The 13,325-nt window shown below is 47.3% G+C and overlaps 1 protein-coding gene across 5 annotated transcripts in view; it reads right to left on the reverse strand.

The window, feature by feature from the left end:
- Positions 1-3,456: 3,456 nt before the first annotated feature.
- The window catches only part of ARHGEF12 (Rho guanine nucleotide exchange factor 12), a 79,671-nt gene continuing 69,802 nt past the window's right edge, over positions 3,457-13,325 (reverse strand). For 4 of the 5 annotated variants that reach the window (XM_030291058.4, XM_030291059.4, XM_030291060.4 and 1 more), the window contains 7 exons: positions 13,008-13,097; positions 12,786-12,862; positions 12,212-12,439; positions 9,784-10,254; positions 6,476-6,789; positions 5,425-5,497; positions 3,457-4,285 (listed from right to left, as the gene is read on the reverse strand). In XM_030291058.4, the coding sequence (XP_030146918.3) occupies positions 4,275-4,285; positions 5,425-5,497; positions 6,476-6,789; positions 9,784-10,254; positions 12,212-12,439; positions 12,786-12,862; positions 13,008-13,097 (1,264 nt within the window). In that variant the 3' untranslated portion in view covers positions 3,457-4,274. Of the gene's footprint in view, positions 4,286-5,424; positions 5,498-6,475; positions 6,790-7,396; positions 7,477-9,783; positions 10,255-12,211; positions 12,440-12,785; positions 12,863-13,007; positions 13,098-13,325 lie in introns of those variants that run through there. The other variant, XM_072918273.1, reaches the window with a different exon arrangement.

Here is a 13,325-nt window from a genome sequence, read left to right on the forward strand (position 1 = left end):
TTAATTCCAGAAACATACAACCCGATCAGCTAAGTCATAAAAGAGCTATTTTACAAACATACATCTGGATAATTAGAACAATAAAGTCTTTTTAGACATTCAAACATGATCAGTAAAAATACAGGATTATTAATAAAGATTTTTGTGTATTTTTTTTTTTAAAGAATACCTCCAGATTTTTTTTTTCTTCTCTTTAAAGTAAATCTCTGTTAAGAGTACATGATTGTATGTTGTACAAAGAAAATAAAAATATTCTAGTATGAAGAGAGCTCCACAAGACTTAATTCAAAATAAAACAGCAGTGTTTTGGCTGCAGTATCCCTTTTGCAGTACATCTGCTTGTCAGTTGGCACCTTTGGGGAAGGGGAGGGAATCCAGGGATTGCTTTGGGAGAAAATACTGGATCCAGGAGAATGCAATCGAACAGCAGGGAGATAAAAATCAGAATATCCAATCTGAGAGCACTGGAACAGTGTCTGAGCGCTCCTGAGGTTGGCACTCCTCACCCTTCTGATCCCACCCCTACACACCAGGGCAGTCAGGGATCTTCTGCAGGAGAAGGGAATTCCCATTCCAGGGAAATTCCATCTTGAGCTTTTGGCTTGTCCACCAGCTGTGTGACAGCAGAAGGGAAATGACCTCTCAGAAGATGTTCTTACATCCTTGTTCCCAAAAAAAGAAATCCTTGTTCTTCTATTTGGGGAAAAGGGGGGAAAAATATTTTTTGGGTGAGGGGCTGGGACAAAAAAAACTCCAGAGAACTGTTTGGATAAGGGAATGCCAACCAACTGGGGGGAAAGTAAAATGAAAATTTCATTTTAAACGAAGGGGAAATCTTATGGCTTAAAGGAGGGGAAAAAACCATGTGGGAATCCTGAATAGTGCATTTGAGCTCCAGCCCGAGGTCTGTGCTGCTGCAGCTGTGCCAGGGAGGAAAAAGGAGTTCCCTGGGAAAAGGAATTCCCTGGGGAAAAGGAGTTACCTGGGCAAAAGCAGTTCCCTGGGGAAAAGGAATTTCCTGGGGAAATGAGTTCCCTGGGAAAAGGAATTCCCTGGGAAAAGGAATTCCCTGGGGAAAAGGAGTTACCTGGGCAAAAGGAATTTCCTGGGGAAATGAGTTCCCTGGGAAAAGGAATTCCTTGGAAAAAGGAATTTCCTTGGAAAAAGAATTCCTTGGAAAAAGATTCCTTGGAAAAGGGAATTCCTTGGGGAAAGGAGCTCCCTGGGGAAAAGGAATTATCTGGGCAAAAAGGAGTTCCCTGGGAAAAAGGAGTTACCTGGGGAAAGGAATTCCTTGGAAAAAGGAATTTCCTTGGCAAAAGGAGTTCCCTGGGGAAAATGGAATTTCCTGGGGAAAGGAGTTACCTGGGAAAAGGAATTCCTTGGAAAAAGGAGTTTCCTGGGGAAAGGAGTTCTCTGGGAAAAGGAATTCCCTGGGAAAAGGGAGTTACCTGGGAAAAGGAATTCCCTGGAAAAAGGAATACCTTAGAAAAAGGAATTCCTTGGAAAAAAATTCCTTGGAAAAGGGAATTCCTTGGGGAAAGGAGTTTTCTGGGAAAAGGAATTCCCTGGGGAAAGGAGTTCTCTGGGACAAAGGAGTTCCCTGGGCAAAAGGAGTTCCCTGGGCAAAAGGAGTTCCTTGGAAAAAGGAATTCCCTGGGCAAAAGAAATTCCCTGTCCCCCCAGGGGAGGGATCCCTGCCCCACACCATCCCTGTTTGTGAGGATGAGCTAAAGCAGAGCCAGCACGAGCCCAGAGTGGATTTCTGTCCCCACAGAACCGGGCTCAGCTGGGCTCCTCCAGCATTCCCGAATTTCTGCCAGCCCAGCCTGGCACTGAGGGGGAATTCCCCCTTACCCACCCTGCCAGGGACAGGGACACACTGCCCCTCACCCTGTGGGTCACCCCAAGGCAGAATGAGGGGATTTGGGGGGAAATCCACTCCACTCCAGCGGGCAAAAATGTGAATTCACAAACTCGCTGCATTCCCAGCTTTTCACAGAGGGTAATTCCAGGAACCACCAGAGACCTTGGAATTCTGGCAACCTGGAGAGACCCAGCGAGGATTTTGTGCTCAACCACAGGAACCACCCAGGCCTCCCCAAACCCCACCTTTGCTGCTCTTCCAGAACATTCTCCCAGAGCCAGAATGAGCTCCCTGGGTTCTGGAATTCCATGGAAGCCTCTGGGAACCCTTCGGATCACTGAGGTCACAAGAACTGCTCCTGTTTCTGGAGTGTGAGGGGAAAAGAGGTCCAAGCCCAGCTGTGGCTGTTGCCCAGCTCTCTTCCAGGGGGTTCTCAGAGGAAATTTGGGTGTTTATAACCTGGGAATTGTGAGGCTGAGGTGAGGAGGGGAGAGCCCATCCATGAGGATGAAGTGCTGGGTTAATACTGACAATAATCCCACACATTTGGTGCATCCCAAAAATCCAGGGAGCTCCTGGCAGGAAGCTCTGGCTGCTGCTGGCAACAGCAGGAATTCCTCCCTACCCTCCAAAAAGGGCTCCTGGCTCCAACTCCCACACCAAAACCACCTCTGCTCCCTCTCCTGCCACCTGAGCTCATCCCCCACAGGTTCCTGGGGGAAGAGGAAGAGCTGGGATTGCTGTGACAAGGGACAGAGGTGATTTCTTGCCAGCAGCTAAAGGGAAAACGTTTGGTTTAGAGGAGCAGGAGTATCCTGGCGCTGAGCAAAGCTCTGGCTGTCCGTGGGATGTGCAGGATGCTCCGTTTGGCTCCCTTGAAGAGCTGAAATCTTGGGAAGAGGCACCTGGCAGGAGCAGCCCAGCCCAGGGCACGGCTTGAACCACCCTGTGCCAAGCAGGGCAGCAAAAATTCCTGATCACCCTCATTTGCTAGGGAAAACCCCCCAGAAAAACAAGGAGATGCCCAAAGGGCAGGCAAGGGTCAGTGAATGCAGAATTCCTTGCTGTCAGACCCATCCTGTGTGAAACCCAGCATGGGAGAGTGAATAATGAATGGAAACGGGCTCAGGGTTACCCTAATTCCCATCCTGGCAGGAATTCCAGCTGCAAACCCCACCAGGACAGGCCTGAGGAAGTGCCCAAGAGCTGCTTCAGTCTCCTCAGGTCACTGATCTCCCTCTGGGTGAGAACACATTGGCACGAATGATTTCAAAAAACAAAAAACAAACAAACAAAAAAAAACCACCCACAAAAAAAAGGCAAAATTCAACAAAAACCAAGCCCACCCCAAAAAAACAACCCCAAAGCCCACCCCGAGCCCTCAGCAAGACATACTTCAGGTACTAAAACTTACTGGCCCTATAATCAGCAGTACCTGTGGCTAACTCCATGGCAGCCCTTTTTCATTCAGTAGTGAATCAGGGGCAGAGCTGCCCCACATCTTTGAAACACTTCTGGGTTTGCATTTTTTCCTCTTTTTTTTTTTTCTTTTTTTTTTTTTTTGATCCAGAGAAGAGTTACAAAAGTGCTGCAGGTCCAAGTAATTTTTTTTTATCACTTTACAAAGGAGACAATGATCAAAGCCAACAAAGTCAAGAAAAAAAAAACCAAAATTAAACCTCTTTCTCCTCTCCCAGCAGAGGAATGGGAAAGGGGAGAAGGAAAATTTGCCCATCTCAAGTGCCTGGCTGTTTAGTGCATGGAAAATTCCTGCTCCACACGTGGTGACATGAGCAATTCCCATGCAGCTGGTTGGATACAGACAAATTCCAGCCATAAATTCCATCCTGACACCTTCATGAGTAGCTCCTGGTAGTCTGAGTGCCAGCAGGGAGTGCAGAGTCCAGTCCAGTGAGGAAAACCCTGCACACAGGTCCCCCCTGTCCCCTCACCAGGCAGGGTGGGCCACATGCAGGGGGCCAGAACTGTCACTACCCAAAAATAGAACAACAAAAAAAAAAGGCAGATTAAAAAAATTAAAATGTGCTTTTGATACACGGAATGAAGTCAAATAAATACATTGATTTTTTTTTTCTTTTAAATGTCTAAATACATTTTTTTATATCCTACACCCAAAGCTCTGTACATTTGGTTTGGTTTTTTTTTTTCTGTTCTGAAAAAAAAAAAATTGAATTTCTGGTAGCAAGGAGAGGAGCAGAATAGAATAGACTCCCTCACTGACAAGATAGTGCAGATGCCCCACAGGAAAAGCACCCCATGCCCACTTTGCTAGAGAATGGTTCCTGTTTGGATGCTCCAAACCCTCATCCCAGAGTCCACAGGGGAGACAGCGGGTGCTGTGTCCTGATTCTCTTCATCCAGTCCTCAGCCACTCCTGGAAACACAACTAGCTTTTGTCTGAAAAGGGAAAAAAAAAGGGAAAAAGGTGGTGAGGGAGAGGGATGTGCTGGGAGATTGGTGCCCTGTTCTTTTAAAAGTTGTAAAGTTCTAAAAGTTTTCTGTGCCTTCTGATGCTTACATGTTTCTACTGGAGTTCTCACCAGTGTCCATGTAAATAATTAATGATTGTTTTACATTCTTCTTTGTCAGAGAGAATTGATGGGCTGTTGGTTTGACCAGTGTGGTTGGAGAGGTGGAAATTCCATCCTCCAATCCACTGTCACTTTTAGAAATCTATATATTGTGAGGCCAGAAATAAAGCTTCCTCTTTCCCCTCTTTTGTATCTTAAGGGAATGTGTGAGTTATTTCGTGGCAGGAGATGAATGTGTGGCACCTCTGACACTCCCACGGGCAGAGCTGTGCTCAGTGGCAGCCTCACACCTACCTCACCCCCAAACCTGGCTCAGGAGCTCAGCAATTCCTCCTGGAGGGCCCCAGGGAATTTCAGGAAGCTCCCACCACTCTGGCCTGCCTGGAGGAGAAGCTGCAGCCTGGGATGGAGGCGTGGGGCAGCTGGAACAGAACTTGCCAGAGCAGGAGCAACGAGCTCAGCTGAGCCTCCGGGGATGAGCTGACCTTTCCTGCAGGCAGCACTGCCAGAGCTGCTCAAGGAGGTGAAACCTTTCTGGGCATGTGAGAAAGGCCAGTTGGAGCTCTGATACCTCAGGATTTTATATTTTTTATCTATTTGTAACAATTCTTTAGTGTATAACTCGAAACTCCACACACAGTTTGAGCTGCTGCTTCCCCATTTTGGGCAGGCACAACAATTCCTCTCCAGGCCTGGCAATCAAGGACACCTCACTGCCTCAGGCCAGAGATGGAAACAAAAGTGAGTTGTGGGAGCAAATTTGGCCTAAATGACTTCATTAGCTGAAGCTGTAATTGGCAGATTAACCCTCAATATGCAAATGGACCAAACTTATAAAGGTGTGAAACACATGACCAATTCTCCATTTTGGGTGGCTTTTGTCTGCCCTAAATGTACATGAAGGCCCTTCATGTGCTTTTTATTCTCTTAATTCTGTCTGGCCTCTGTTTTTAGGTGTCCCAAACACTCGACTTTGTGCTCTGGGTTTGATTCTGGGGCTCCTACCTGAGTGCTCTCCTGTGGAGGCTGAGCCAGCCAGCCCCTGGCGCCGCAGAACGCTGTAATCCTCCTCAACCTCCTGCAAAACAACAACAGCCCCAAAACTCAACTGGATCTCCATTTAACAAGCAAACAAAGAGGGGTTCCAACAGGAAAAAGGGATGTTTCACTACTGCCAACAGCCAGTTTGGAGTGAGGCCCCTCAACTCCTTCATCAGCAGCTTCATTTGCATGCAATATTCTGATTTCAGGGAAATTAAAGGTTGGCTACTGGGTGTTTCACACATCAAACCTTCTGTAGTTATTCTAGAAAGAGAATCCCCATCCCATGCAAAAATCATGTGGAAAATACAGACCCTGAAAACCTCAATATTGGTGCAACTCAGAGTCTTCATCTGACACCACGAGCAGCAGCACAGGAGAGATTTCGCAGAATTACCAAGGCTGGAAAAGATCTTTGAGTCCAACCTATGCCCTAAGACCACCTTGTCACCAAGTGCCACATGCAGTGTGTCCTTGAACACCTGCAGGGATGGGGATTCAACCCTCCCACCTCTCTGTGGAGAACTTCTCCTTGATTTTCATGCCAGGAATCCCACCTGTCTGTGGAGAAATTCTCCCTAATCTTCATGCCAGGAATCCCACCTCTCTGTGGAGAACTTCTCCCTAATCTTCATGCCAGGAATCCACATTTCTCAGGCCAGTGTCCTGTTGAAAACTCCACTTCTGCAGCCTTCCCACCCCTCAGAAATTTCTCCAGATCAAAATCAAAGCAATAAAGAGCCCTCCAGCTCCAGCAGAACTATTGGCCTGTCGTGCTCCACAGCTCAATGCACACGAAACAGCAAAAAAAGCAAAAGATTCTGCTTTAAAGTCTTCCAGGAGTTAGAACTAGAGATGAAGAGAAATGTGGCTGTTCTTTTGCCCATCAGAATGATTTTAAAGCTTTTTTCTAACCCAAAAAAACTGAGCGGGCATGGAAATGCTCACACATTCAGGTGACCATCAAACTAATAACAGTAACAAAACCAATAAAAAGAACAAAAAAGCAACGCACCTTCAGCTTCTCCAGGGCATCCTCGATGTTGTGGATGTACTGCATGAGCTGCACTCGGATCTGCAGCGGGAGCTGAGGGCTGCCCAGGAAGGGGCAGGGCTCCTCCAGCCCCGGCCAGCGCAGCTCCTCGGGGAAGGGCGAGCTGCCCCCGTCCGAGCGCGCGTCCCGGGGGGACAGGGGCTGCTGCTGCTGCTGCTGGGGACAGTCCAGGGGGGGCTGCTGGTGGGAGGTGCACTGCAGGACCAGGGCTGACACCTCCTCGTCCGTGGAGCTCTCCTGCACTGCTCCGTAGCCATCGAGGATCAAATAATTTCCTGCGGAGACAACGGCGTTTGAAGCTTCGGGGCTCAGGGGGGGTTGAGAAGATTCTGAGAGGCAGAACTGGGGGTGTCCCACAGCCCATCTCCTGAGAGAAGATGTCCCACAGCCCATCTCCTGAGAGATGTCCCACAGCCCATCTCCTGAGAGATGTCCCACAGCCCATCTCCTGAAAAAAGATGTCCCACAGCCCATCTCCTGAAAAAAGATGTCCCACAGCCCATCTCCTGAGAAAAGATGTCCCACAGCCCATCTCCTGAGAAAAGATGTCCCACAGCTTGTCTCCTGAGAAAAATAAAATGATTTCCTGCAGAGACAATGGGGTTTGACTCAACCATCCTCAAAAAGCTTCAGGACTCAAGAGGGTTTGAGAAGATTCTAAGAGGCAGAAGTGGGGGTGTCCCACAGCCCATCTCCTGAGAAAAGATGTCCCACAGCCCATCTCCTGAGAAAAGATGTCTCACAGCCCATCTCCTGAGAGAAGTCGCACAGCTTGTCTCCTGAGAAAAATAAAATGATTTCCTGCAGAGACAATGGGGTTTGACTCAAACTATCCCCAAAAAGCTTCAGGACTCAAGAGGGTTTGAGAAGATTCTAAGAGACAGAAGTGGGGGTGTCCTACAGCCCATCTCCAGAGAAAATAAGTCCCACAGCCCATCTTGTGAGAAAAATCAAATAATTTCCTGCACAGACAATGGAGCTTGACTTGACCACCCCCAAGAAACTTCAATGCTCAAGAGGGTTTGAGCAGATGCTATGAGACAGAAGTGGGGGTGTCCACAGCCCATCTCCTGAGAAAAATAAAATGATTTCCTGCAGAGACAATGGGGTTTGACTCAACCATCCCCAAAAAGCTTCAGGGCTCAAGGGGATTTGAGCAGATTTTAAGAGACAGAAGTGGGGGTGTCTCACAGCCCATCTTGTGAGAAAAATCAAATAATTTCTTGCAGAGACAATTTGACTTGACCACCCTCAAGAACCTTCAGGGCTCGGGAGGGGTTTTAGCAGATTCTAAGAGACAGAAGGGGGGGTGTCCCACAGCCCATCTCCTGAGAAAAAAAGTCCCACAGCCCATCTCCTGAGAAAAATCATTTGTGAACACTCCAAATATTAGTGGTACTGTCAGACTCAGCTGGTTCTGAACAGGTTCAGAGATCAGGGATGTTTTTTACACTGTGCATTAAAAAAAGCCCATAATTAAATGGACAGCACTTGGACTCAATGATCCTTCTGGCTCCTCTCCAGCTCAGGATATTCCGTGAGCTCATCACCTCCCTTCCTGCTTGCCCAAAAATCTCTGTTTCTATGATAATATCTCAAAAGCCTGCTCTGGCACTAATGGCACCTGACAAATGCAGCTGCTGGATTCCCAAACTCCACTCCCCAGCCCTGCCACTTAGGATGCTTTTAGATGGGTGAGGTTTAAAGCAGAGCTTGCTGATATGCTAAAATATAAAGTAATTACAGACAGAAAATGCTTTCACACCCTGCACCCAGAAACGGGAGTCTATTTAATGAATATCTCTAAAATACCACAAGCAAAGTCAGCAGAGGGGACTCAGAATTGACTAAAAACAGATCAGTCTCATTTTGATGTCCCCAGTTTAAAAAGTAAACAGTGGAAGAGGTGACAAATAAATTAGATGCTTTGAGTTGTTGGCTCAGTTTGAATAATTTAAAATGTCTCAGTGAGAAAAATTATTTGCACTATGTAGTTGGAAAGCAGCATTGGGGCAGTCATAAATTGGCTTATCCACGTGGATATAATCCAATTTTTAAATAAGAACATATTTATGGATAAGAGACTTCTGTGGGGCTGTTGGTGTTGAATCCACCTGGTAGCAGCTGCTTCTACTACAAAATGCACATGAGATAAACCTCAGCTTCTGTGCTAAGTTTGGTGTGCTCAGGTAGCTGTCAAATAGCCCATGTGCAGCAATAACAATAATAAAATAATAAACTTTTCAGAGGTCCATGAAATATTTTGGTGAGAGCTGGGGGCTGACTGTCCTACCCCAGATAAACAAAAAGTGAAGTGTTGCAGCATTTCTGAGAGAGAGGGGGCATGATTTATGTCTGGAATGAGATTTGAGCTACTCCAGTCTAGGCCTCAGATTTGGGCCTTGCGAGGCCTTCCAGCCTGTGGCACAGTTAGAAATTAAGAGTTTGTGGCGCAGTTAGAAATTAAGAGTTTGTGGCACAGTTAGAAATTAAGAGTTTGTGGCACCGTTAGAAATTGTATTAAGGTGTGATGGGGAGCACTGGGCTGTCTGGGTGTGAAGTAGTACAGGTTTATAGTGTGAGGTTTAGGCCACATTAAGACAAAGACAAACAATGTTCGCTTGCCAATGAGAGTGCCTTTGTAAACTGTAAACTATGTAGAAGTGTATAAAAACTGCCATTTTCTCTCGAATAAAGGGAGAACATTGCATTAATCATATTGGTTGGATGTGTGTTCTGTCCTGTCCAGCTTTCCTGTTTTATGAGGACCCCTGAGTTCGGTGAGGTGTTAAATGCCCCTGGCCAGGCCATCATCCCCTTCAGCTTCTCCTCCAGCACATGAAGAATGAGCCAGGTCCACAAAATGTCTTTGTGAGAGCTGGGGGCTGACTGTCCTACCCCAAATTAACAAAAAGTGAGGTGTTAAATGCCTCTAGCCAGGCCATCATCCCCTTCAGCTTCTCCTCCAGCACATGAAGAATGAGCCAGGTCCACAAAATGTCTTTGTGAGAGCTGGGGGCTGACTGTCCTACCCCAAATTAACAAAAAGTGAGGTGTTAAATGCCCCTGGCCAGGCCATCATCCCCTTCAGCTTCTCCTCCAGCACATGAAGAATGAGCCAGGTCCACAAAATGTCTTTGTGAGAGCTGGGGGCTGACTGTCCTACCCCAAATTAACAAAAGGTGAAGCGTTAAATGCCCCTGGCCAGGCCATTACCCCCTGAAGCAGGACCTGGCCATCATCACCCCCTGCAGGTGCCCCAGGCTCACCTGAGATCCGAATCTGCACCTCCTCCTCCTCCTCCTCTTCCTCCTCCTCCTCCTCCTCCTTCCTGCCCAGCAGCTCGCTCTCGCTCTCGCCGGGGTTCTCGTCGCTGTGAGCTTCCCGGGCATCGAAGAACCGCTCCCCGCTCTCCTCAGCCCCCAGCCCCTCCAGCTCCGAGCTGGAGCCCTCCAGGTTCGTGCTGTCCATGGGCAAAGCGCCCCTGGCAGCGGGCTCGGTGCCCGGGCACTCGGCGGCAGTCCGGGCGCCGTGCCCGCCCGCGGCCGCCCCAGTTCTGCCGAGGCTCCCGTCCTCTCCAGGCTGCTGGAATTTGCTCTCTGGAGGCTGCAGCTCGGTGCCACTCTCTGTCTGGGCTTCCTGGGACACGGTCCTGAACCTGGGCGAGCGCTGTCTGTCCTCCAGGGGTCCCTTCTCGGCCAGGCCCAGCTGCTGCACCAGGAGCTGCCTCAGCAGCCCCACTGCAAGGACAGGCAAGGCTCAGGTGAGATGGACAGGTGACAAAATGACAAAATGACTCCAACTTTGACCCTGACAAGCTGTGGGATTCCCACCTCAAGGAAACTGGGAATATTCCACTCAGGTTTGAAATGACAGCAAAAAATCTTAAGAAGCATTTTCCCTAAAATTCCTTCTGGCTCCTCTCCAGCTCAGGGTATTCTGTGAGCTCATCATCTTCCTTCCTGCTTGCCCAAAATCTCTGTTTCTATGACAATATCTCAAAATTCTGCTCTTGCACTAATGGCACCTGACAAATGCAGGCAACGCTCACGGAGCACAGAAGGGATTAAAGCAGACACAAAGGTCACCCTCTGACAGAGGTGTGACTCCTTGCTCTTGGTTGGAAAAATAGGGATAAAAATAAATGTATGAAAGGTTCCAGCCTCACTCCCTTGTTTTACCTTACAATATGTCAGGACAAGCTGCATCTCCTTGGAGAAAAGCAAAGAAATTTTCTCCAGAAATTATCCTGAATGCCTGGGTTTTACCCTGCACAGGAGCTCACAGCTGTGGTTAGAGCAGGGGATTCCCACCTCAAGAACTTGGGAATATTCCACTCAGGTTTGAAATGACAGTAAAAAAAAGAAAAAAAAATCTAAGAAACATTTTCCCTAAAATTCAATGCAAATTTATGCCTGGTTGAACTTCAACCCACATTCCTTTAGTTCCCAAATTATCCAACCAAACACTTCATAATAGGGACATATTGTTCCAAACAAAAACGTGCTGCTGTCAAGAGCCTCAGATTGTTCCTCCTCACCACAAAATGCTCTTGCAACACCCAAAAAAAGCTGGGATGTCACACAGCAGAACTGTCACTCAGCTCAGGCTCTTGTCACAATGTTGGAGAGCTGCTCTTTTAACTCTCAACACTCAGGAGATGCTGTAGGGTCATTAAAATTGTCCTTACACACCCCCAGACTAAGATTATTTTAGCTGTGGTCTCTTAAAACAAGTACCAAGAATATCTGTCCAATATTTAGAACTAGAAAAGAACTTTAAATCCTCTGAGAAGGAGAATAAATGGAATTAAAGGTCTGAGATAACTCTGAGACTGCAGAGAACTGTCATTGCTTGGACAGAGAGATGGAAAAGGCAACTTGAGGCCAGGGATGTAAAAGTTCTGCTTTTTGGTAAAAGCAAATATTCCAGAGACTCTTCCCTCCAAGTACAACTGAGGGACTTTGTGTCCCTTCCAGAGTTGCCAAGGAGAGATCTGTGGATTAATTAATTCATTCAAATTTTAGGGAGTTCTATTTAGGAGTTCCACTGCCAGAGCTGATCCAGCAGAGCCCTGCATCCCTTCTGTGAAAGGAGAGCAGAAGAAGTGATTAAAAACCTCAAAAACAATTTCAAACAGTGATTTGTCCATCAGGAAAACTTCTTAAAAACAATTTCAAACAGTGATTTCACTATCTGTAAAACTTCTCAACACACACAAATGTTGATCTAATTAGACCCAACCACCTCCCAAATACTCAGGAAATCTGAGCCTGGGCTTTGGATGTAAGTGAGTTTAACAGTTTGCAGGATTTTACAGGAAAAAAAAAAAAAAAAGAGAAAATTGTATTCTGCAACACAAGCAACATCTCCAGTTCTGCTCCAGTGCTACGGAAATAAGGCCAGGGCTGACTGCCTTGTCTTTTTAAAAACTGCTGAGCAGCAAATGGCACTAAGTTCTGCAAAGTAATTCTGCCATCAAAGCACTCAGGGATGGTAGAATTTCATTATCACCCTCATTTGATACATAAAACCCCAGAATGCCTAAAGCCCAGGGAAGGAGCAGTGCACAGATCCAGAACTCCTTGCTGTCACATCCCTCCCATGTGAAAGGCAGCCCAGGGAGGTGGGTAATGAATGGAAATGGGCTGTTGGACCAAATTCCCCCTGCAAAGCCCAGGCCAGGGTGGTACTCACAGTTCCTCAGGGCATCCCGTGCCCACTGCCCCTCTGGCACCGAGGCTGAGCTGCTGGCTGGGTGCTCATAGCAGGCAGAGGAGTCCTTCAGTGCCAGCTCTGCCTGCTGCACCTTCTCAAACTGTGCCTCAGCCCCCAGCAGCCCTTCCACCTTCGCCTTTTCAGACATGATGGGTGAAGAGGACTGAGGGTTCAGTATCAACGGAGACTCCAGGCCCAAATCTTTATCTAGAGGACAAAAAAACCCACAAAAATTCAGGTGAAACAACAAGGATAAAACTGCAGGAAATTGCACTCTGGAAACACTAAGGTTCTTGAGCGTGGCTTTGCTACAAGGCCAGCTCTTTCCAGGGTTAAAAAACCTCTCTGGCAGTTTATAAATCAGAAGGGAAGAGGACAAGGTGCATTTCCAAGAGGTTCAGCATCACTTCTCTGAATGACTTGTAAAGAAATCACCCTTTTCCAGAAAAATCTCAAAGCTGCCCTAGGATCCCCAGTCCCCCAGGATTATGGCTGGGCACACCTGCAGTCTGTGGAGCAAATCTGCTCCCACTTCCCTGAATCCCTGCATTACCTGGACTCTGCAGGCTGCTGGCAGGAATGCCATGCTGCTCTTTGAGCTTCTGCTGCTCCTCTTCCTCACGCTCCTCTCTGCAGGGAGGGAAGAACAAACACATCCTTTCAGTCAGCTTCATCTGCAGGGGAATCCACGCTTTGGAGAGCAATTTGTAAGCAGGAAAAGGGGTGCTGGAGAAAGAAAAATCAGCTTTTTTTTCTTCCTGCAGCTTTGACTTACTCGCCAGGGCCCGACTGAGGCAGTGGGATCACTCTTCTGCTGCTCCCCATCTTCACAGTTCCTGCCATCTGAGCTATAAGGTCCTGCCAGCTGCAGCAGAAACAGCAAATAAAACCATGCAGCAAGTGAAGCAGAATGAGCATTTCTCTATTTAATCCTCTTAAACACAGTTGATATAATTACTGCTTTTTTAACAAAAATAAATGTCTTTTTTTTTTTTTTAATTAAGTTCTGTTACATTCAGTCCCCCCAGGAACACCCTGAAATCACCACAGCATAAAGCTCAGCTCACCTGGATGCTCTTCAGCAGATAGAAAT

Source organism: Taeniopygia guttata, chromosome 24, assembly GCF_048771995.1.
Source record: "Taeniopygia guttata chromosome 24, bTaeGut7.mat, whole genome shotgun sequence".
In the NCBI taxonomy this organism is placed as follows: domain Eukaryota; kingdom Metazoa; phylum Chordata; class Aves; order Passeriformes; family Estrildidae; genus Taeniopygia; species Taeniopygia guttata.